General features: G+C 40.8%; 1 protein-coding gene across 18 annotated transcripts in view; it reads right to left on the reverse strand.

Moving 5' to 3' along the window:
• Positions 1-24,938, reverse strand: part of HUWE1 (HECT, UBA and WWE domain containing E3 ubiquitin protein ligase 1) — a 141,612-nt gene that overhangs the window by 24,190 nt on the left and 92,484 nt on the right. For 15 of the 18 annotated variants that reach the window (XM_059911631.1, XM_059911630.1, XM_059911626.1 and 12 more), the window contains 20 exons: positions 24,268-24,537; positions 22,875-23,027; positions 21,248-21,375; positions 20,941-21,022; positions 20,089-20,265; positions 19,450-19,609; positions 18,799-19,157; positions 15,741-15,936; positions 14,365-14,532; positions 13,201-13,346; positions 12,717-12,783; positions 10,208-10,422; positions 6,722-6,933; positions 6,080-6,262; positions 3,550-3,722; positions 3,052-3,200; positions 2,213-2,288; positions 1,263-1,361; positions 541-674; positions 185-353 (listed from right to left, as the gene is read on the reverse strand). In XM_059911631.1, the coding sequence (XP_059767614.1) occupies positions 185-353; positions 541-674; positions 1,263-1,361; positions 2,213-2,288; positions 3,052-3,200; positions 3,550-3,722; positions 6,080-6,262; positions 6,722-6,933; positions 10,208-10,422; positions 12,717-12,783; positions 13,201-13,346; positions 14,365-14,532; positions 15,741-15,936; positions 18,799-19,157; positions 19,450-19,609; positions 20,089-20,265; positions 20,941-21,022; positions 21,248-21,375; positions 22,875-23,027; positions 24,268-24,537 (3,316 nt within the window). The remainder of the gene's footprint in view (positions 1-184; positions 354-540; positions 675-1,262; positions 1,362-2,212; positions 2,289-3,051; positions 3,201-3,549; positions 3,723-6,079; positions 6,263-6,721; positions 6,934-10,207; positions 10,423-12,716; positions 12,784-13,200; positions 13,347-14,364; positions 14,533-15,740; positions 15,937-18,798; positions 19,158-19,449; positions 19,610-20,088; positions 20,266-20,940; positions 21,023-21,247; positions 21,376-22,874; positions 23,028-24,267; positions 24,538-24,938) is intronic. The other 3 variants (XM_059911625.1, XM_059911636.1, XM_059911640.1) reach the window with 3 other exon arrangements.

Here is a 24,938-nt window from a genome sequence, read left to right on the forward strand (position 1 = left end):
CAAAAGGAGCCTCTCACAATCCCTCCTTCTAGGTATACACTTACTGAGAGAGATGGATTCAGATATCCCTTGCCCCAGGAAGTTGGCATAAGAAAAGAGGTGCTTTCTGTATCAGATTGATAGCTGCTCTAGTTCAGGGTATAAGAATCAAGAGATAAAACCCAGCTGAGCCCCTGTGTCTTACTAGCACTGGAGAACATGTTGTCAAACTCAATGATGAGATCATCCTCCCGGTCAAAGCGCTCAAATCGGACCAAGGGAGAAGCGTTCATATCAGGGTAATCCTCATCCAATTCCATTTCAGAGCCATCGTCGTCATCGTCTTCATCTCCCTCTTCACCTTCATCATCCTCCTTAAGGGGAAAATAGGAGATGGAGAATTGCTGGAGGTAAGGATTTTCTGAAGTCTGGTGTCATGGCCACATTTGCACATGAGGGAGGGAGGCGCTGAGGCTAGCAACCCAGACTGTTGGTTTTCTCCAGCTGTGTGTTCCCACGGAAGAGGATGTCTGAACCAACCCAAACACAGTCCCCCCTCACCTGATCATCTTCCTCATCTTCCTCCTCCTCCTCCTCTTCATCCTGACTATCATCCTCATCCTCGTTACTGCCACTGCTGTCCTCTTCCTGAGTGTGCTCCTCCTCATCCTCAGGGTCCAGGATATTCATGGAATCTAAAACAAAGGGAGCACATTGGAGGACTATACTGAGTAGCTAGAAAACAGGCTACTGTGCAGGCCAGCAGATTGAGTGGGAAGGCGATGGGGTATTTGACTCTAGGAGAGGAAGAACCAGATCTGGGGTGATGTACAGACTTAGTGAGCCAGCCCCGATTTCCTGAGAGTGCCAACCAATGCATCAATATGCTGAGCCATGCGGCTGAATGTGGAGGCTGGCTATAGGGTGGTGCTTGAGGAGCCATGGTCTAGGACTTGGCCAAGTCTGTTGGTGCCCCCTTGCCTTTCCAGCCCTACTTTGCTACTGACTGCATCCTGTTGGTAAGAAGGAATCTGGAGCGATGATAGCAGGTGGGTGAGAAGAAAGCGAACCAAGTAAGAAGTGACAAACTTTTGGGCAAGCAGTAGTTAACATGTTATTTGAAAAACTGGCTGAGGATAAAGTGGATGGTGTATGTCAGCGCATGCAGACAGATGCTTCCTTATTCTGCACATGTGGGCAGCTGCCTCCAGGAAAACCCTAGTATAGTGTCTGTCAGACGTGCAGGGCAAGAAGGGAGGCCTTTCTGGCCTCGGCACTCTCACCTTCTCGGTTGGCCTGCAAGGTGGAAGCTTGGCTGAGGTTGGAAGGAGCTTCATCCATCAGCACGTCCTCTTGTGATTCATCCTCTCCACTTCTGCTCACTGAAGGTTACAGAGCAGAGCCTTCACTGAACAACAGAGGACTTCCCTTTCCAGATTGGGTGGGCCTAAAGTAGCTATGTACACCCAGCAGATATCCACTTTTTTTTTGGATGAGGAAGACCTGGGTTCTCTGCTGTTGACTAGCTAGGTGAGCTTGGCCAGTCACTTTACCTGTCTGAGTCTCAGTTTCCTCAACTGTAAAATGGGATGATCACATCTGCCCTGCCAATCCCACTAACTGTGAAACCGCAGAGGATAATGGGTGTGAAAAAGCCTTGTCAAGTTTAAGAATACATGTCTACTTCTGTTTATCCTTTGATTTTCTTCATCAATAAAATAAAAACAAGTAACATATACCCTTGGAGCCAGGTGACAGTAGAGTACCTTTGCTGTTTTTCCTGAGTTGTAAAAAGCAACTTTTTTACAACTCAGCTGTAAAAGTTGTAAAAGATCCTTAGGGAATGATCACTCTTTTTACACTACTGAGACTTGGAGGCAGAAAGCTCCTGGATTCACTGAAGAACTGAAAGGAAAGCACTTTCTCACCCTACAGCCTCTATAGCCTCCTCTAGGCCTCCATGAATAAACACTCTTGATGTGCCTGATGTATTACCTATACTGATGGCCACCCCCTCCACCTCCCCCACAGAGGCAACACTTCAGACCAGCCACAGGTCTGTAGATGGCTTGTGAATTTCTCATCTGTAAGACTGTCAACATCAAGACAAGCAGCAATCTAGGCTGGCTATGAGCCCTTAGGCAGAGCTGAGCAAGCAGATGATGAGAAAAAGGGTCCTCCCGAGAGAGACTGAGGCAAAGGAAGAGGCTATACTCAGTTCTGGGGCTCTCACCTATAATTGTACTGTTCCCAGATCCGCCATCCCTCTCAAGCAACTCATCTATCAGGTCCTCCAGCTCATTCTCAACCTGGAGAGAAATAGAACATATATATGGATGCACACAAGTCTATCATTGTGCTGGTGCTCAACCCTAAAAAAAGCCAGCAAGGGAGCATATATTTCTAGGATAATATGTGACAGGATGTTACATAAACACCACACACTTGGTGCTAAGAGCACAGCAACTACCAGGTGCTGCCAATCCACACTCAGACTGTCCTTCAAATGGGTCCATCCCAGTTATCTGAGACCAGATTAAGTCTTTATACTCTTCAGGAATTCAGGAATACATGCAGATCTCCTTAGAGCTAGCAGCTCAGGACTGTAGGCCCCATTTCTTACCATTGCTACCAGCTCCAGAAATTACAATGCTTTCTTTAGGGTCTGTAGAAGACTGCCATTTGAATGCCCCAGTGAGAGCTGGTGCTATAGGCACAACAGTGATGTTAAGGAGAGTCCATTAATGGCCAGAACCAAGTAGATCAAAGACCCTGGGCCCAGAGGGCTCAGGCCAGCTTTCTATATCAACATTTCACCCGTGCCTATGTTTTCTTGTTGGGATCTACTCCATTTTATATCGATAGTATATGGCATCCTGGCTCTGCACCCACCCCTCATTTAATACAATTCAAACACATTTACTGAGCATCTACTAAGCATTATCATCTGTGCTCCTCTGCAAAATAGACAAATGCATTTAGGCAAGGATCTAAAGTACTCACCCACCCACACCACTTGGGGGTTTGGTTCAGCACCACAACAGGGGTATGCTGGGTGATCTGCCTCCCTACCTGCATCTCTTGTGAACTGAGCACCTCAGGCTGCCCAGCAATCACCACTGAGTCGGTTTCAGCCTCCCCATCCATGATATCCCCATCTGCCACCTCTGTCTGAGTGACATCATGATCCTCCTCCTGCACTTCTGCTTCCCCAGGCTCGCCTGAAACAATCAACCAACCAGCAAAATAATCAAAGGGTGCCTATGTGCAGGGCACCATGAGACAAGCGTAAGACAGTAAGGTCCCTTCCCTGGGCAAATTTACAAGTTCTCAGAGAATAAATGAATGGGTGACAAAGGAAAAGACAAGGCTACGTGTGAGGATAGCCAAATAAGGCTGCAATTTTAAGGAATTCTTTGTGGGGCAGATTCCCACGCCACTATGACAGATCTGTGGAAGGCCAGCAAGTTCCCAGGGAAACAATACCAAGCTAGAACAGTTGTGATGCCATGCCCATAAAATAACTACACCCACCCGGCCAGCTCTCCAGTCCATTGGCTGATTCCCTACCTGGGTCCTGTTGGTTGCTATTAGAGTCCTGAGCAGCTCCTTGGGCATCCTGCTCAGACTTGCTCTTGCTAGAAGCACTCTTGCTGCCAAAAAGGCTACTGGGCTGGTTCACAATCCGGGAAAGTGTTTCCAAAGGCTTCAGAGCAGCATTGACTGTGTTGGCCATGTTGGGACTGAGATAAAGGAAGATACAGAGATGAACTGAGCACAGAAATCCACACTAAAAGGAACCAAGGCTCATCAGAGTAACAACTGATCCCAGGAATGGGACATGGAAGGTACAAGGTGAGCCTGAGACATCTTGTTGTGCCAGAAGGCCTTCAAAAGCAAGAAGGCTTTAAAAAATTAATGGGGTCATTACCACAGGCCAAATCTTAGCATCAAAAAGAATAATGATGGTAATAGATTACAACACACTAAGTATAATCTGCAGCCACAGGGATACAAATGCAGGCAGAAAGAGGTCTTCATTATATAAGAACGCCAGCTAATAAACAGGAATGAGAGAATCAGAAAACTATCACTGCAACCAGCAATGTTAAGTGATCTAGGTAAAGACCACTAGTGAATGCTAAAACTACTGAGTTAAAAATCTTCAGGGCATAGGATATTCACGTGATCTTCACGTGAACTCAAAGCATCACCTCACGGATAATTTGTTAATACAAAGTGGAACTCTAACCATTAACTATGTGATCAAACTTAGCATCACCCAATAATGGGACAAATTGGCATTATGCGTCTCCTGATGTGATGCACTTAGAAAGGCAAACATCACCTATGTAGTATTCTTGCCAAAAAAGTTTACCCTGAACCTAACCATAAGGAAGCAATTAGACAAATCCAGACTATGGGATGTTCCATAAGACATTCGACTTTCTGGACTCTTCAAAACAGTCAAACGTCAAAAAAATAAGAGACACGTGGCAATCAAATGCAATGAATGATGCTCTCTGGATCCTGGATCAACACACTCTCCCCCAGGATATAAAGACATTCTTGGAATAATCGGAGATAGATGAATATGAAGTATATAGTGAGTATTATTATATTAATGGTAAGCTTCTTAGAGGTGATGATGGTATTTTAGCTATGTAATGGAATGTTTGTTCTTAGGAGACACATGCTTAAGTATTCAGAGGTTAAGCATCACGTTTATAACAAATTTCAAATGATTTACCTCACGAAAAGAGGAGGGGGGGAACTAAAGCAAATAGGACAGAATGCTAACCACTGGCTAATCTAGGTGAGACATACAGTGCTCATTATACTGCGAGCTCAAAATTTTTAAACATTTAAAAAAAACTGATGAGGTTGTTATCAAAAGAATAAAGAAGTCAGTCTGAAGAGGTCCCACAGGTCCAAAGGTGTAATGAAAAAGAACGTGCAGGATGAGCATGAAAAGAAGGATAACTGTAGTGATCCAAGTAATTCAATCAGATTTTAAAAATCAAGGAAAATTCATGAGTCCATAATACTACACAGAAAATAGAAAGCCAGAGCTCGTATTTGAGGTGGAGTTTAACCCATTTTTGACTTTACTCTGAAAATTGGTGACTGAAGGGAAAAAATTAAGTTTTTATCCTGCCTTTTTAGTAGGAACTGTATTATAGGGTAACCAACTTTCCCTCTTGAACTGGAGCTATAATCACAGAAATATAGCAGCTAATAATGTAGAAGGAATGACAGAAATTACAAAGTTGTCACTGATAATCCTCTAAGAAATTAAAAGACACAGGCAAGGATTATCAACTGGTGTTAAGACCATTAATTAGGTATATGGTTGATAGGGAACTAGACATTTGTACAGTGCTGAAGCAATAACACTATTTTCTAGTAAGAAGGAGGAAAATATAACAGTACAATGATGAATTATCACTCTACCCTAGTGGTCAATCTTATCATGATTAATGGTAGTTCAAAGAGATGCATCGCCCCATGATACAATATGAAATGTACATCATCTATGATATAGCCTAGCCAAATAATGTTTAAATTGCTCCATTAAGCCTCTACCTCTAAGCTTACAGCACACAGGGAGTAAAAGCAACAAGTTAAACTACACTGCGTGGAACCAAGTGGACCAAATCTAGGAAAACATTCTGCAGGTCTGATCACTTCAATAAATTCGTTCATGAACAACAGCAATAAAATGAAGATTAAAAAAATTAAGGACCTGTATTAGAATAACAGAGACTCAGAGGACATAACCAGATGTAATACAAGGTCCATAATGATCTTCTTACGATAATTAAGAGGGGGGAAGCTTGGGGAAAAAACTACTGATACAGACCAACTCATGAGTTCGCAGCAAATGAGAGAATTAAGGCCCAAAGAAAGGAAAGTGCCTTGCTTAAAAGCAACAATACCAAGAACTCAGGTTCCCGCCTACACCCAAACTCTTCCTATCACACTGGCTGCTAATTACTTATCTGGCGAGGATACATGAAATACTAGGCAAATGGACAAGTATGAAGCACGATTAAGGAGAGGGCAAAAGCCTGGTGCTGGAGGTCAGGAATAATTTTACCTGGACAGGTCCAGGCTGTGAGGCACTCTGGCCAGGTCATTAACCAGTCCCTTCTTCAGGAAGAGTCGAATGATGTTGTTCATGCCATTGTGTTGGGTCTTGGCTGTTGCACTGCTGTAGAAACTGGAGGTGGAGGGGCAGGACTCCATGATAGTACTGATGATACACATCACTGCCTGAAGCCTAGGAGAGAAGTTTGACATCTCTATCATGTGAATACAGCCCATTCTTAGGCCACGTCTTCACTAACTCGCCTCAGATAACCCTCCTGGTTTCGTGTTTCCTTCTGGAAGTAACATCTAAACAGGTAAGAAAGAACTCACTCCCTGGGTGGAGGCATTCTTCATTTTCTTTAAACATAATTTGAAAAAGTAAAGTAGAATAACCCCCTCAACTTCTTGCTTGAAGACCCTAGAAATATAATGAAAACATCCCTTTGTTTTCTCTAAGCCGTTTACCCACCTCCTCCAAGTGTCATTAGTGCTTTGGGTATTTTGTAGCACTAGAACTATCTGAGAGAACCAGAGAATGTACAGTGCCAGTATGACCAGAACTCTTGTTCAAATGCAAGGAATCCATGGGACAAGAATGAAGTTAGGGGATGCTACTGGTTATTAGCACTAAGTCAGGCATGGATTTTACCTCGCATGTTTCTCTGTACTCTCAGCCATAGCCAGTGCCCTTCCCAGGGCTGCTTTTACTTCATTCACAAGGGCCACCTGGGCATCTGTGCCACTCCCTGCGGCAGCCAGGCTTGCGAGGAACAGGCGGGCCAGGGCAGGTGTGTCCTTGTCTTCTGCATTCTGGGTATGTGGGAGGAGGTGGTCCAGGACAAAAGCTAGCACACTGCAGTCCTGAAAAGTCATTAATCATGACATTTACTCACAAGCACAATTATGCCATACTGTTTGCACATCAACAAGGTACACGCACACAGAACTGATCCTTGGAGTCATCCAGTCAATGATTATCAGGCCCACTTTATAGATGAAAAAACCAAGACTTAAAGGTGCAAGCCAAGTGAGTAACAAATCTCGAGTTTATGCTTCCAAATTCCATTCATTTTTCACAAGTTTACACATCTTCATTAATCTGAGACCTAAAGAAATGTGGCTTGCCAAAGCACTTAAGTCAATGGCGATGATTCAAACCTTGATCCCTAATTCAGTGCTACAATTACTCCAGTTTCTAATTAAATTGTAGTATTTACTGAAACCTACAATGTGCCCAGGACCCTGGGCTAAAAATTGGCAGGGGTTGAATGAGAAACACACAGCACAGTCACAGATATGGATATGAAGAAATAGTTAATGCAGGGTTATTTAAAATAGCAAAAAAGGCCCAATAACAGGGAAGGATATTAAGTCAGACTTTCCCTCCCCCTCTAAAAATGATTTCTGCCCTGATAATTCTTTATCTTAGAAAGAAACTTAGTTCTGTTGTCATTCAAGTAGATTTTGGATCAAAACGCAGTGGTGATTTTGGAACCAGATAGAGATGATGGTTGCACGACACTGAATGTACTAAATGCCACTCAACTGTATACTTTAAGATACTTAGTTTTATGTGCATTTTACCTCAATTTAAAAAATGCATTGAAGGGACCTCCCTGGTGGTCAAGTGGTTAAGACTCCATGCTCCCAATGCAGGGGGCCTGGGTTCGAGCCCTGGTCAGGGAACTAGATCCTGCATACTGCAACCAAGAGCCCACATGCTGCAACTAAAAGAGCCCGCGTGCCGCAACAAAGACCCGGCGCAGCCAAATAAATAAATAAATAAATATTTTTAAAAAAATGCATTGAAGAATTCTAGGCTCTGGGAAATTAGATAAGGTGTCCCTGTTAACTATTAGAAATAAAAATTTCCCAGTAGTGAATAAAATACAAAGTTAAAACAGTTTTCTGGAAAAAACTGTAACATTACCAGTAAAAACTGAAAAAAAAGCAAGCCTTGCAATTTGGGCGACTGAGTGGATTCGTGCAACCGTGACTCAGTGGAAGGAATCTGGATATGAAACCAGAGACCTGGGCTCTAATCCTAGTCTTGCTACTCTGCAGTGTGGCCTTGGGCAAGTTACTGACCTCTCTGAGCCTTCTCTTCTCTCTGTTAAGGGGAGCAATACCAACAACCTTGCAGTGCTGAGGTGAGGATTATCAATAGTATCTGTAAAGCACCTATGAGTACCCAGTACCAGTAAGTAGGTCACTTGATACATATTAAAGCAGATACTTAATAAATTTGCAATTAAATGTCTTATTCCACAAGTATGCTATTATAACTACAACTGGCATAAATGAGTATAAGCTTTGAAATAAATGTCTAATGTATACTTAATACACACATTCCATAAAGGACTTATATCCAGAATATATAAAGAACTCAGTAGAAAATAAGAATAAAAGACTTGGACACTTCACAAAAGAGAATATACAAATGGCCAATAAAGACAGGGAAATTTTAACCACAATGCAATACCAGTATGAACCTACTAGAATGGTTAAAATGAAAAACAGGAATACCAAGTATTGGCAAGGAGGTGAAATAATCCAAACTCCCATATGCTGTGCTGGTGATAATATAAATTGACACGACTGCTCTGGAAAACTTGGTATCAGTTGCTAAAGCTGAACACACAAGCAATTCCACTCCTAGGCACATAGCACCCAACAGAAATATATGAACTTACGTATGAACGTGAGTGTGTGTGTATAAATACACACACACACACACGAACTTATATATGTTCACCAAGACATGTGTAAGAGTGACTGTAGCAGCACTACTTTTAATACTTCCAAAAGAAAAACTAGCCAACTGTCAATAAGCACTAGAATGGATAAGACTGTGTTACATTCACACAATGGAATTCTATACAGCAATGAAAATAAACTAAAACTACACACAAAGATGTAGTTGCAAACATGTTAAGCAAAAGAAGCCAGACACAGGACATACTGTAAGATTCCACTTATATAAAGTGCAAGCCCAATTCACAAACGCAAGATAATGGTGACCTTATGGAAGTTCAAAGGGGAAGGGGAGACATGCAAAGGTGTGAGTGGGATTAGCTTTTGTGGAGTTTCTAATGTTTAATTTAGTGGTAGTCATCCAAGAAAAATTAACTGGTGAATCACTTAGGAGTAGTGTAGTTTTGTATGCATTTTAAAAGCTTGGATTAAGATAAAAATAGCTTAAAAAATGGCAGCTGCTGTCATAGATTCTTTGTCTGCAACATTATTGCCCCTGTTCCATTCTCACACCCTTTACTGCTTACTAACCATAAAATAACTATGTGACCTCCAAAACAAGGTCTCCTTTATGAAAAAAACCTCCTTGGGTACCCTTTTACATATATGGGAACATGATACGGTTTCTTAAAGTGTCCTTTCACTTGAAAAATCCAACCTGAAGATAATTCTGTATCAGGACATATAAAATATGACTTCATTCTTTCCCATGCTCTATTGATGAACATTTAGGCTTTTCTTATATTCTATTTATTACCAATACTGTTACACATCAGGTGTCTGCACAGGTGTGAGTACATCTGGAAGATAAACTCCAATACTGTATACTTCATTTATTCTCCTGTCTCTTAGATACCTTTACCTAGGTGATCCACAGATACCTCTCAAATTCTACATTTTCTCTTCGAACCATTTCCTCTTCTAACAAAAGGAATAAAAAAAACATAAAACAAGAAACATCTCGAGTCCTTGATTTCACCTTTATCCTCCAAATCCAATCTCGTCCATTTCTACTGGTAAAACATCTCTTCAACTCATTCATTTCCCCCTCCAACTTCATCAAGGTCCTGTATTACCTAGACTACTATATCAGCGTCCTGACTGGTCTGACTCCAACCTTGCCTTTTGCAGTCTCTAATAAGGCAGACCAAGTGATTTTCTACAAAACAAATTAACAAACTACATCAACTCACTTCCTGCAAATGAGCCTGATGGCTCCACATCATGGAAAAAAAGGCCTAGCTCTTTAATGTGTCTTAAGAGGCCTCTGCCTCTCTCATCACTGGGTTAGCATGCACGGGCTCCTAGCAAAGCATCCAACACATAGCAGGTATCCAAATGATAAAAGTATAAAATATTAAGCAGAAATTAGAAATCTTACCTCTTTGATCAGCTCAGACTGGCCCACAGTATAGCTGTAGTTGGCAATCAGGGTAGCAATACCAACATAGGATCTCACCAACTCTGCCAGAAGCCGAAGAATAGTGGAGGTGGGCATTAACGGTTTGCTGCCCTTGCCTTTCTGCTTGCCTTCCTCAGACGCCCGGTCCCCTTCTTTATCTTTCTTCCCATCCCGAGACTCCTCCGGAGTTGAAGCTGTTGAGAAAGAGCCAAACACTGGTTCAATTCCACACTGGAATATTGGCAAAATCAAGTCTTAGGTGGAAAGGATACTTCAGGCCACTAGTACAAACTGAATGCCCTCCTCCTACTGCAGTGGAAAGACAGATAGCTAATATGACACAGGTCTCAGATGCGCTCTACGGATATAGTACAACAGAGAGGCTTTACCCAACTGTTCACACATCGTCCGCCATTTCCCTCCTCTTATACATTTTATGTTCCAGAAATACTGTACTAATAGTAGTTCTCCAAACATGCCTTGTATACTCTTTTACCTCTTCTTCCCACATGTCTGTGTGGCACACATTTACTTAATCTAGCTAAGTTCAAAAGCTGATCTCCTCTATAAATGCTTTCCTGCTTCATCCAGGCATACCGAGATGCTATCATTATCATGTGCCCACTATATCTTATCCCAGCACGCCTCCATTCCAGCAGTTATCTTGTACTAAGAGCACTGCATGTCACCCTCACTAGACAAAATTCTTTAAGTGCAGGGAATGAATCTGATTCATTTTGGTGTCTACTATAGTCTGCCACATAGTGGGCAATGATGCTTCCCTTGAATGATACTACCATCACCCATACTATATACTACATATGAGCAGTAAGTCAACCAAAATGAGTTAGCCAATATTTTACTAATTATTAGCCTTTTAAGCATATCCTCCAGGGACTAAACTGGCATTAAGTACAACATCTCAACTTAGATTTCAAAGATCCTTCCTATCAAGGAGAAGGAGCTCTTGGAAGGTCTCATTAGAATTGCTTCCATGACATTTCTCTAATTCTTGGCAAGTAGCCAATGGGCTCTGTTGAAACTGCTAGAAAGTAAGAATCCACCATATAAATCTTGTAGCCAGAATAGTGTCACTGGCACCAAAGTTCTATAAGCCAGCATGGAAGCTACCAAAAGAAATATACAGAGAGGTTTAAAGAGTAGAACTAAAGGACGTTACCACAGCAACCACTACTGGGTTAGTTAAGCTACAGTTCCATTAACTTCATTTATTCTATATTCCCCGTGTTGTACAATATATCCTTGTAGCTTATTTTATAACTAATAGTTTGTACTTCTTAATCCCCTACCCCTATACCGCCCCTCCCCCCTTCCTTCTCTCCATTGGTAACCACTAGTTTGTTCTCTGTATCTGTGAGTCTGCCTCTTTTGTTATATTTACTAGTTTTTAAAAAATATACACATATATTTAAAAATTTATTTATTTTTTGGCTGTGTTGTGTCTTCATTGATGCACGCGGGTTTTCTCTAGTTGCGGCGAGTGGGGTCTACTCTTTGTTGCGGTGCGCAGGCTTCTCATTGCGGTGGCTTCTCTTGTTGTGGAGCACGGGCTCTAGGCACGTGGGTTCAGTAGTTGCGGCGCGCAGGCTTTAGTAGTTGTGGTGTGTAGGCTCAGTAGTTGTGGCTCACGGGCTCTAGAGTGCAAGCTCAGTAGTTGTGGTACACGGGCTTAGTTGCTCTGCGACATGTGGGATCTTCCTGGACCAGGAATCGAACCCATGTCCCCCGCATTGGCAGGAGGATTCTTAACCACTGCGCCACCAGCAAAGTCCTACTAGCTTATTTTTTTAGATTCCATGTATTAAGTGATACCATACAGTATTTGTCTTTCTCTGTCTGACTTATTTCACTTAGCATAATGCCCTCCAAGTCCATCCATGTTGCTGCAAATGGCAAAATTTCATTCTTTTTAATGGCCAGTTCCATTAACTTTAGCATATAATGAGGGGTGGGTGCAGGGCCAGGATGCCATATACTATGAAATGGAATAGATCCCAATAAGAAAACGTAGGCACGTGTGAAATGTTGATATAGAAAGCTGGCTTTTGGGCCCAGGGTCTTTGATTTACTTGGCTCTGGTCATTAATGGACGCTCTTTAACATCACTGTTGTGCCTATAGCACCAGCTCTCACTGGGGCAATCAAATGGCAGTCTTCTAAAGACCCTAAAGAAAGCATTGTAATTTCTGGAGCTGGTTGCAATGGGGCCTACAGTCCTGAGTTGCTAGCTCTAAGGAGATCTGCATGTATTCCTGAATTCCTGAAGAATATAAAGACTTAATCTGGTCTCAGATAACTGGGATGGACCTTTTGTTTACAGAACGCTGAGCACACCCCCGAGAAAGTTCACTTACGCAAGTAAACGTGACAATTATGCCTGTATTCCCCTATTGCCTGCCCAGGACACTCCGTTTCTTCAAGCTCTCTTCTCAAGAAATAAGAACAAAAGAGAAAAGCAAACCATTACCTTCTCCTTGGGATGTCCCAGATGTGGAAGTCTCAGTGGAGGCACCATCTGCAGCAAAGACCTGACTCTATGGGGGAAGAAAACTCCTGAGCCATTATTAATTTCAAAGACAGTTGTCCCCAAATGGCAGGACTCCTTTTCAGGGTACTGGCTGTAAATGTTATAGACTCTCTTTGTCTATCTTTTAACCACCTTTTCCTTCTGTATACTATAATCCGTGGGAAGCCATCATTATAAACAGCGACTGGAAGATTGAGGGGAAAGGGAACGGGGGAAGATGAGAATGAAAAATGAATTAAAGAAACATTTCTAATCCAAGGAGAAAAAAGAAAATCCCAGGGACAACCCGATCTTCATTTTTAGGCAACAGATAATTTATAGATACATCAAAATTAATACCTTTGAAATATCCCTGGCATAACCCTATATCCCATAGTAGGTACTGAAAAGGGAGAAGGCAGATAGAAGGTTGGAGCTGACTTACATTAATGGAAAATCCTGGCTGTGTGTCAAAGTCACTGCTCTGACGGGTAAGTGACCGGTACTGCTGGTATACATCATCACCCATGTCTTGCAAGAGCTGGCCAACCTCTTGAGTCATGCCCCCAGGTTTAGCATCAGATTTGTCTGCTAGAAAAATAAAAACAAAACAAAACTCTTTAGACTGTGCAATGTTAATGACCATCTGGTAGCTTGGTCAATTTTGCTCCAAGTTGCTACAGCTGTTTACACAGTAATATTGCTAGGCTTTGATTTAAGAATGAGAAATGTAGAGAGAGCATGGTTGAAAGCCTCATTCTATCACTAGTTTTGTGACCACAGGCAATTTACTCTCTTCACTGTCCTTACTTATCACTACTAAGCTTAAATGAACATACCTGACATTTTGCCTAGTACAGTGAGAGGTCAATAAATGGTTGCTATATATAGCCAAATTATTATTATTATTATTATTATTTTGGGGGGGGAGGGTTTAGGAGGTGGGGTAAAGGTTTTGCGATTGTGGGAAAAGCAAGGAGCTCTATAAGGATCAGAGTGCTGTATGGATGAAAAGCACTAAAGACTCAGATTTTCTTGACTTGTTAAATGCACTATTCATGAACTTTTGGCAATTCTGTGGGACCTATCAAATAAGTATGTCCTGAATAAAATCCAGAAGCATCTGACTGGAATGGAACTTGAGTTCCAAGCAATTCATTCATAACTTTCCCAATACTTAAAAGCAGCACCTTAACTAAGGACAAAAGATAGGGATGGTGGTCTCAGAGGTCAGGAAGCCTAGCCACACCTTCTAATATTGTTCCCAGATCTTAGGGCAACAACTATGTTTTGTTTCTGAGAGTGAAAACATTGGAGACTTCTTGGTATTTTATCTTCAACCTGCTCAACCTGCTTATTATCTCCTTTTTAATCTTTGTTCATTCTTCCCTCTGTATGGGATGTACTCTCATACAAAAGATTCTGGTAATCTCCTTATCCTTATCATTCATACTGTATGACTATTAACTTCTTCAGAGAAGTGGGCTATATGTCTTATTCATCTTGATTCCCAGAGAGTGGGCAAATAGTTGAGTGCTCACTAAGCCATGAGTTAGTTGAAGTGACCTAAACAAAGTGCCCAGCCTCCTCAGGTGGGCTAGTTACATACCTTCCTCTGGAGCATGGTACGCAGCCAGGGCATTTAACATGTCATAGATCACTTCCTTGATAGTATCAGGAATGACAGGCAGAGGTGAGGGCTTCAAAGGGGTTGTCTTCACCAGTTGTACAGCATTAGGGCCTTTAATTCTAAGATTTTCAAATTCATCATCTGAAGCTAAGCCAAAGTGAGACAGAGAAAAATCAGTCAATAATGAACGGGTACCTACATTTGGTTACTGATAAAGACTCAGAAGCCGGGTGGGGGGGCACTTCCAAACAATGTTCAAGTAGTCTACTAGAAAATCTGGCTTTTACCTTCCCTAAATCCCAGAGGATTTCATACAGCAATATCAAATAGTAAAAAAAAGAGTACAGGCTTTGGAGTTGGGGACACTTGGTTTTGAAATCCAGTTCTGTTACAGGATCATGGTCAAATTATTTCAACAAACCTCAATTTTCTCATTCTTGAAAATTTGAGGATTAAAGGAGACCATACATGAGAAATGCCCAGCACAGAGCCAGGGTGGGGCTCCTAAAATAATTAGTCCCTTTCCCAACTTTGAATTTAAAAAACAAACAAACCAACAAACAAAAAAACCCCTAAAGCCCCACGACCCCACAGAAAAGTTGAAAGGTTAGTACAAAAAAATCCATATACTTTTCATCTAGAATCACCATTTGTCCACCCCTAAATATGTCTACCTGCATCTAAGATCAAGGATATTTTTCTACATAGCCAGAATACCATAATACCCAAGAAATTTAACACAGATACAATTATATTATCTAATACATAGTAACTGTTCTAACTTCTCCAAATCTCCTTTATCTAGATTCAGCATCCCATCAAGGTTGGTGGTTTTCTCTCATCTAAAAGGAGATATTATCTAGGAGATCCTTGCATTTTTTCCTTTCACAACATTAATATTTTGGAAGAGTCTAGGTCAGTTGTTTTATGGAATGTCTCACAATTTGTACCTATCTAATTGTTTCCTCATAATTATAGGTCAAACATTTTTGGCAAGAATACACCGTGATTCTTCCTACTGTATCACATAAGTCACGTCCATTTGTCCCTCAATTATCACTCTATCTGTGAACCATTCACTGTTTACATTCACTGTTGTCACATCAAGCTAAGTTATTTGAAGGCAAGGACTAGACTGAATGAGTCCTTGGTATCTCTGGCAGGAACTACCACAGGGCAAGGACCAGAGAAGCTACTGAACTACCCCTGAATTGACCCACTTGATCAACTAGCCAATGTCCCAACGCTTGCCTAAGGAGGTTTTCCAAGTTATAGGCTTCCTCACAGAAAATTTTTGGAGTTATACTAAGCCACAGACCTCAGTGTCTCAAAGGCCAAGAGAAGGGTAAACTTACCAGTTCCTGAGCCTCGAGGGGCTGGAAGGGCAATGCGGATACAGCAGTTGGCCACTTCTGTGAAAATGTCTGGATTGCGGCATGCGGCTGGCCCAAGGACACGAAGGATATAGTTGATCTCCCGAGAGCCGAGGCTGCCAGATACAACACCAGAGGTAGTGCTACCAGCTCCACTTGTAGCTGCTGAGCGAACAACCTAGTAAAGAGAGGGAGAACACTGCTGATTAAAGACCACTTTCTAAAACACAACTGCATTCAAGGAAGAGTTACCAAGGATTAAAATACCAACCAAGTTCTGCCTCAAGACAGTGGAGGACAGCCTTTGATCTTTGGGAGAAAGATACACTCGGTCTTTCAAGTCCTATTCCTTCCCAATTCAAAAAATGTGGCTTACAAAAAAGTTACAGCATTCAGCATACCCCCAAAATTATCAGCTATTAGACTAGATGATATGTGACCTTTATAGAAACTGGGTAACGTATATAGATCATTGATCATCCAGATTATGGCTCCCAAATTTAAGTGCCAGCTCCTAGCCTTCCCAAATGCCATCCCAATTTTAAACCAGAATGGTTCAAACTCTAAAAATATGTAATATTGACATCCACTTAGTGTATAAAAACAAGATTAAATGCTTTCTTTATGTTTCAAAGTCAATAATCAGTCTTGGATAATGACAGCCAGGAGATATCAAACTACTTATGGACTGTTTGCTTTGATACCACAGGGCTTAGACATTGTCATGCTTTTGCTCTTCTCATAAAATGACTTGTTAATCATGGAAAATATAGGAAAGTATAACGAAAATAGTTCTACTGTATTTCCCACGATCTATTGCTTTGTGAATTATGTTCATAAAGGTAAAAATCTTTTGGACTCAATGCTTTTCTTACCAAATTGGTCATGCTCTTCAGTTTAGCATAACAACTTCTACATCTTGCCTGCCAGGCTGCTGCAATCGTAAAGTAACTCCCATTTTTTAAGTACAGAAAAGTGTAATTCCACTATGTGCCATCGTTTATTCAGTCCTCTGCTGGACATTAGATCTCTAGTCTTGATATTACAAGTAATTCTACAGTGAACTTTCTTGTATATGTACCTTGGCATACTTTACTTATCAGATAAATTCTTAGCCACAGAATTTCTAGGTCAAAGGATATCTTAAACTGACAGTACCAAATTGCCCTCCAATGTGGTTGCACCAATTTCCAATCCTACCAAAAGTAAGAGTATGCCTGGTTCTTCACACCCGTACCTGCAATGGATATTATCAAGCATTTACATTTTGCTACTTGATACGTTAAACCTGCCACTGATCTTCCTTTGTTTCCCACACCCCCAAATAAAATTTCCTTTAAGCTTACAAAGTTTTCTGTCATCCAAAAAGAACCTATATTTTTTCATAGCATTTTAAAAAGTTGTATAAGCTTTAAACATTTTAAGTATGTTTGTTTTTAAGTCAGAATCCTGTCTGTATATAGTTGTTTCTTCTCTGTTGGGCTGTCTCCTGACCTTGGATCAGTGTACATGCTGTCTTTAACAGCCTTCTTTTGGTTTTGCTCATGTCAGGTGAAATCAAACAGGCTGGCTGAAGAAGAACTGTCTGAAGAATGTGAGATATATACTCATATACGCATAGAAGCATGAAGTGGCACCACCTTTCCGGCAAGCAAGCTAAAAAACAATATATACCTTTTGATCCAATTTCTAAGCATTTATAAGAAAAACGACCTTAAATGTGACAAAGCTATGCACAAAAATGCAAATAGCAACACTATATATCAACATGGGAAATGATGTTCCAAGAGAGGAAATTGAAAGTGAAGGTCAGTAGCATTCACCTGATGATTGTTGAGAAAGAATTAGCAGAAGAAAGAGTTTGTAAAAGTACTGTGGAGAAAAAGCCTTATTGGTGAGATGTCAGCCCCCAACCCCTCTGTTGATGTCTTAAAGTTGATGACATAAAGGTTTTTATTTTTCTAATTGCTTTGTTATTTCTTCTACTGCTTTATATGTTTCCTAAAATAAACAAATAAACCTCAGTTTTCTCATGTGCACAATGCATATTTGTAAAGAGCTTATCACAGTCATAAACATTCCAAAAATTTTACTACGGCTGACCCTTGAACAACATGGGGGTTGGGGCACCAACCCTCCGTGCTGTCGAAAATCGACGAGTAACTTATAGTGGCCCTCCACATCTGAGGTTCTTTATCTGTGGATTCAACCCACTGTGGATTGTGGTAGTACTGTAGTGTTTACTATTGGAAAAAAAATCTACATATAAGTGGACCTGTGCAATTCAAACCTGTGTTATTCAAGAGTCAACTGTACTTTTACAACCCCAAAACACAACGTTTGGAAAACAGGCTCTTGGGTGAAGTACTCCTATAAGAGAATGACCTTTAAAACATGAACTTGGTGGAGGGTATCCTAGTTCCTTATTAACAAGTTTTGGAGGACACAGGGAGTGGGAAGGGTAAGCTGGGACGAAGTAAAAGAGTGGCATGGACATATATACACTACCAAATGTAAAACAGGTAGCTAGTGGGAAGCAGCCGTATAGCACAGGGAGATCAGTTCGGTGCTTTGTGACCACCTAGAGGGGTGGGATAGGGAGGGTGGGAGGGAGGGAGAGGCAAGAGGGAAGAGATATGGGGATATATGTATATGTATAGCTGATTCACTTTGTTATAAAGCAGAAACTAACACACCATTGTAAAGCAATTATACTCCAATAAAGACTTTAAAAAAAAAGTTTTGGTTCAAGAAACCTATATTGCTAGAGAGGACTTTCTAGATAAGAGCTACCACTATAGTAAATTTAAGGGTAAAAAATGTATTTTCTAGTACCTTTTAAATGTCACTCAATGGGATAATCTACCATACACCTAAGCAAGCACCTAAGCACACAGTTGGGAAATTTTGTTGGGCAGAGCATATCTGTTAACACCTAGTTATATACTTGATGAAGAATCAGAAGTCTATCTGCTCTGAGAGCAAGGAGAACAAGGTACTATGTAACACTAAACCAGCATCGGACACCAAAAGGACTCACCTTTTCCATGGTATGGCGGAGGGTGCAGGGGTCCTCAATAATGTGTCTTAAGAGAAGGGTGACCAGGGGAGTAAACCCATTGAAGCCTGAACTCTGGGTCAAATTCAAGATCATGCGGGTACTCTTCAGCTCTGCAAACATCATGGCATATTTGTGGTCTCGGGTGAGCCTCAGGCAGAGGCGAAGGGTGGCATGCAAAGTGTCTGGGTCCACAGGGACCCCTAGCATGCTCACACAGGCCCGGATTAAAACGGTCACCATATCCTCTGTCAGGCCCTGGATCAGGATCTCCCCAATTTTTGTTTCTTCCAGGCTTGTCTCCTTTTCAGTATTTGTACTGTCTAGGGCCAAGGGGGTATCTATAAATGGGAAAGTAAGTGTTCAGACAGTTAACTTGACATTTCCTCCCATCCTCTCCCTCTTAAGTAACCAGTCAAACACTTGGGTCCTATTAAGAGAAACAGACCAAATACCAATTCAAAGACCAGATGAAAAGGCACATAAAGAGGAGGACTGTGTATCTTTAAGTCACCAAGCAATCTGATGGATAAGAAATCACTCATGATGAAATCTGGCCAGAATTTAAGCCATAAAGGCACACTAGCTTTGTGTAAGACACTCCTTGAAAGATTCAAAACTAAAAGTCCATACCATTGGCTTTATTTTCTTTACGTTTGATATCCATTTCTTTGCTTTCTTCCAATGTCTTCTCTAGTTCCTGTCCATTGCTGTTTTTAGAATTTTTATTCAGCCGTGGTACCCTCAGGAGTGTCAGCATCACCGGGCGCCGGTTCCCTGTTTCCTCATTAACCTAGGAATTCAAGCAGACAAAAACATCTCTACCGAAAAAAGAATTGTAAGGGGGGTGGGGGAGCTGGAACTCTGTAGCAAAATGCTGTAACAGGAAGGAACCTTGGCAATTTATCCCACCCCTATCATTTACAGAGAGAAAGCCTGAAGGTCCTCAGAAGGAAAGTGGCATACACGAGACCCTACAGCAAATTATAAACTTTCCAATAGAGCAGACTCCATCCCCCAACCACTCCCTAATCCTTGACTGAACACTTAAAATCATTTCTGGGTGGGACAGTATCAAATTGCCACAGATTCATGGCCTAACACATGGCTTTAAGAAGACTCAGTTCTCTGAAAACTATACCCCATTTAGTAGTGGTAATACTGTTCTTATAACACGTCAGGACTGCTGGTTCAGGAAGAAGCAAGTGGAAAGGCATACTCAGCACCTTCCCCTCTTTTCAATCAAGTTTATGGCATTGAGTGAGCATGTACCTGCACCATTGTAGTGAACTGGACAGTGTATCTTCTTCGGCCTGCAGTGAAACGCACACTTGTCTCTCCAGATTTCCAGGCGGAATCAATAGTGCTATTGTTGCTTGCACTGTAACTACACCAACGTCCAGAGCGGTCATCAAACCAGCGCCAGTTGTTGTTGTTGGACTGTAGGTACTAAATACAAGAATACAAAGTTTCATTGTACTTCCTTACAAGGTTGATTGTTAGAAGAAATAGTAATTTCATCAGTGTTCATTGCTAAAGCTAACCCAGGAAAAAGAAATATATTGGACATTTAAAATGTTTTGCAAACCAAGAGAGAAGTTTTCATATAACTTAACCCTCGCATTCCTGAGCCTCTCCATATGCACAAAACACTCTATACCCTTATCCTGTGATGCTCTGCTTTCCTTTTGTTTCCAACTATTTTCCACAAAAGGTAAACATTTTAGATGTACTGGAACAAAACTTGTTTCTGGGAAGGTACTAAGATGATGTGGCGTATGTAATTTTCGTATAAGGAGCACTTGCTTTTGGAGGAATCCTTGCACACTCAGTCCTTCACATAAAAGAAGAGCCACTCCTCCTCTGGAGACAGAACACTTCTTTAACATTTACTTCCAGGGTAAGTTCTTAGACCCTTTAGCCAGCAGCTCCATAAAAAAAAAAAAAAAAAAATTTCTAACTCCCAATTCAAAAGAAAACTCTAGCTATCAAGATCCCTCAAGAGATTTATGCCTTGATCAGAGAGCTTTACATTTTTTTACCACTATCCCATATTCTCTTCTGGTCTATTCTTGCCTCAAGAAGCTGAGCCGTTCTGCTCACCACATACACCACATTACATACCTTAGTCATTTGGGCTCTCCTTTTTGAGGAGATGGCTGTCTTTTCATAGAAATCAATCAGAAGCAACACTGGGGTGATCCACCTATAACAGGAGAAATGATTTACTCTGGGCAAGCCAGAAACCTGCACAACGTGGGAAAACTTATCTTGATTTCATCAGGTACCTCACAATTTTCAAACCACAAAAGGTATCCAAGATTTGTCCCATACGTGCCCCAGAAAGCTGCCTGATTCAAGCCCTAAGCTTGAGGGCCCCAATCCCCAGGGCAATAGAAATGAAAACAAGAGAGATTACAGGGTCACTCACTTTGGGGTCTGGACCTCCTTTTGTTCCTTGGCGGCCTGTAGGCAGGGCTGAACCACTTCCAAGAGTTTGATTAGGACATTAAGGATGCCACTAGATTCAACCACCCAAGCACAAGGCAGCTTCAACTCCTGATTGATTAATCAAAGGAAAAAAAATAAAACAAATACCAGCTTCTACTCAGTATCAAGGATTAGCATGGTATAGAACATAAGAGTGAATGCTAATAGAATTGGTTGAATTCAAATTGCATTTCCACCACTTACCAGCTGTGTGGTCCGAGATTAGTTACTTAAATTCTCTAGGCCTTGGTTTCCTCATGGGTCAAAGGGAATAATTTCTATCTCCAAGGTAATTGTGATACACTGTGCCAACATAGTGGCTGGTACATTAGTATGTGCTTAATATGGAAACTGTTACTAGTATCATTAATATCATTAAGACCTGTTACCTACGCTAGTTGAAAAGCTTCTGATTTACAGACAACCTTTATAATCTTCCAAGGAAGATGGAATAATTAAACACAGCAACATAGTTAATGGTTCCCCTTACAAGGGCTACATAAAGTGTTACTGATGTAACAGGAAATCACTGGAAGTAATTTAAATGGCCGACAATAGGTAGTTATTTAAACTAGGGGACCTCAAAAAGATGGAATAGTATATACATGACGTGGGAAAATATTTGTAATATAATACTGAGAGAAAAGAATACAAAACTTTCTAAATACTCTGATCCCAATTGTTTAAATGTACAAAAAAAAGACTAGAAGAAAAATATTAGCCTGTCATTTGTGATTTTTTTAAAAAGGGGGGCTCATGAGTGATTTCTTTACGTTGTAATGTTTTGGGTGACCCCCAGCATTCAGTACTTTGCAACATTTCCCACAAGTATCTATTCACAAGTGCTATATAATAAGAATCACCACTTTTATCGCAAAGGAAAGCCCTGAGACTGTAGACACACAGACTGACACATATATTGGACTTAACTCCTGAGTTGCTACAAGGGTTTACTCCATTAAATCCAGGTTTTACCATTAAACATGATAAGCTAAGAATGAAGAATCACTTGCTCAAGGTTAGGTGCCTCCTAATTCCTATGATGGCTGGAACAAGAACATGTCCTGGCCAAAGCACGCTTTACCTCAAATAATCTGCTGACTGACCAGGTAGGAAAGAAGAGTCAGATTCTATCTGACACCTATTACCAAATTTCCACATCCTACCCCACTCTTTGGCTGCTAGTTAGTTTTCCTCAGAGAAGCCAAAAATATTCCACAACTTAACTGTAGTAGTCATTCTAAGTACCTTCTTATAATTACACCCCATCCCGCAATCCTCTAAGACCCAATTCAATTAACATTTGTTCTGAGAAGCCCTTCTCTCATTATCCAGAAGTGATGTATACTGCCCCCTCTGAACTCAGATAAAATTGTTTATGCCATTCATGTGGCATAGAATGCTGTATTTTGTACTTAATTGTGTGCATTACAGCCTATTAGAAGCTGTAGGCTATGAAATGCAGACATTTCCTTCATTTCTCTTTACCTTCTTCAATGTCTCAAATGGTAGGTGTTTGATGATTCTTTGATGAATGAATCACAAGGACCAAAAGGTCTAAATCTTACCTCAAAAAGCAGTGTTAAAAGCAAGATTCTAGTAGCCAAATTGGAGGCCTGGGGCAGGGTGGCCATCTGACTGATCCACTCTGACACAGTTTTTGTGTCACTTGTTGTCAGGGGAAGAGCGGCTTTGATCAATACATCAGCAGCTTCCCACACCTAGGAAAGCAGAAAAGTGGCCAAGTCAAAAACTGTAGATTGAGTATGATGAGGTATGTCAAAACATTCTCAACCTTATAAAATACTCCCTCCACCTCTAAATACATTCACTGAAGGAGAGGGGGTAAATATTAACATATTTACTATAGGGTGTCTGTATCAAAAGAAGATGTATGCTATTAAAGGAGCACCTCTAAAAAATTATTTTCTTAGGCTAGATTACAAGAAGTCTAAATTCTAAGTTAAAGAAAATGAATATTTTTAAAAATTTTCTGGTGCATATACAGAGTCAACCCCACAAAGGTTCTACCAACTTAAAATCTTTCACTACACCCGCCCCAGAATTATCATTAAAAACAGAAAACAAAAATCCCAGTTAGAAACATTGGTCTTGCTTTAGTATGCACGTTAAAAATTTCTTGTAATGAATTTTATGTAATTGCTCTTGTCTATTAAGGTTTTAGTTTGCTTAAAATCACTTCTATAAGCTCTTAATATAGATTAAAGATAACTAAACATTGGTCATATCTTGTGGGGGGAAGAAAAAGGGTTTATTCAGTTTGCCTTTTACTCTTGTGATGTTTCCATACACTAAAGTTATGTTTACATACAACACTTACTTTCTTCCTCTGTCTCTAAACTTAAAAAAATATATAAAACAAGATTCCAATGATTTAAATACATAAATCATAAAAAAACAGTAAAGGAAATACAACCAAAATGCTAACTGACTATGTGGGAATTTAGGGTAATTTATTTCTTATTCTACTTCAACAACTAGCATACATTAATTTCATAATGAGGAAAAACACTGCTTAAAAAAAGACAAACAATAGGTCACAACTACTCATTCGGATGGGGACTCATCTGTCAGAATGGTTGTTGCATAGGAGGAGAGGGAAAAACATTTATTTAGGCCAGGGGGCCTAACTTGGCTCAAGAGTGAGAGACATTTTTGACATTTTAGATGAATCTAAGAAGAGACACCTAGAAAAAGAGAGCTTTGTTTTTTTCTTTCAAAGATATTTTTTTGTGTGTGAAGCAGTTAATTCATGTTTTGCAGGAAAACACTCAAGAAAGAGCTAGATTACTAGAGCTACAGAATTCAAAGAACGAATACATCCATATCAAATAAAATGCAAAAATACTCATTAAAAAAATAAAAAAAGAAATCAGGTTTTGATAGATGGCAGGAAAACCATTTTACATACTCCCCTCTTCTGGCCCCTGGAGAACTTACCTGATTGACTACTTGCTTCAGAATCATGTCTCGATAGTCTGCTCCATTACGTTTGATTGCTGTCATGATCAGATCACACACCCGGTACACTGTGTCTGGGAGCTCATCAAGAAGGTGAAAGCAGCCTGGCAACATGGTATCTGTGAAAGTGTGGAGTTCATCTTGCTCCAATGGATCAGCATCCTGGAACTTCTCTAGACATTTAGCCTCTTCCTCTTCCTGCTTTTCCCGAGCTTTCCGTTCCTCCTCCTCCTTCCGGCAAGCAACTTCCTGGAGGCAGGGAAGGAAGAAAGTGAGAAGACTCTAAAAATGTATCTGCCCTACCATATGAATATTCTCTACCTTCTCCTCAAGCAGGTGATACATTCGTTAGAGTGTGGCAATGAGTATGAGGGCAGCCACACAGGCTAAGGCAAGACAGGGGAAGGACACCTCCAATCCTCAAAGCACTGGCAACTTAGGTGCATCATCCTACATCACCCCTCACAAATATCATTTGTAGACATTGCCCTGCATTCTCTGCAGGTATGGTAAACTGAAGTAATCATTACCTAGATTCCTAGGTAATAAAGACAGCCAAGTTTGGCCTAATGGGTACTACCAAGGACATTTTGGGCCTCTTATTTGACAATAAATATTAATGCTTCATCTGTTTCACTTAAAGCTTCAGG

The sequence above is a fragment of the Balaenoptera ricei genome, chromosome X (assembly GCF_028023285.1).
Source record: "Balaenoptera ricei isolate mBalRic1 chromosome X, mBalRic1.hap2, whole genome shotgun sequence".
Classification (NCBI taxonomy): domain Eukaryota; kingdom Metazoa; phylum Chordata; class Mammalia; order Artiodactyla; family Balaenopteridae; genus Balaenoptera; species Balaenoptera ricei.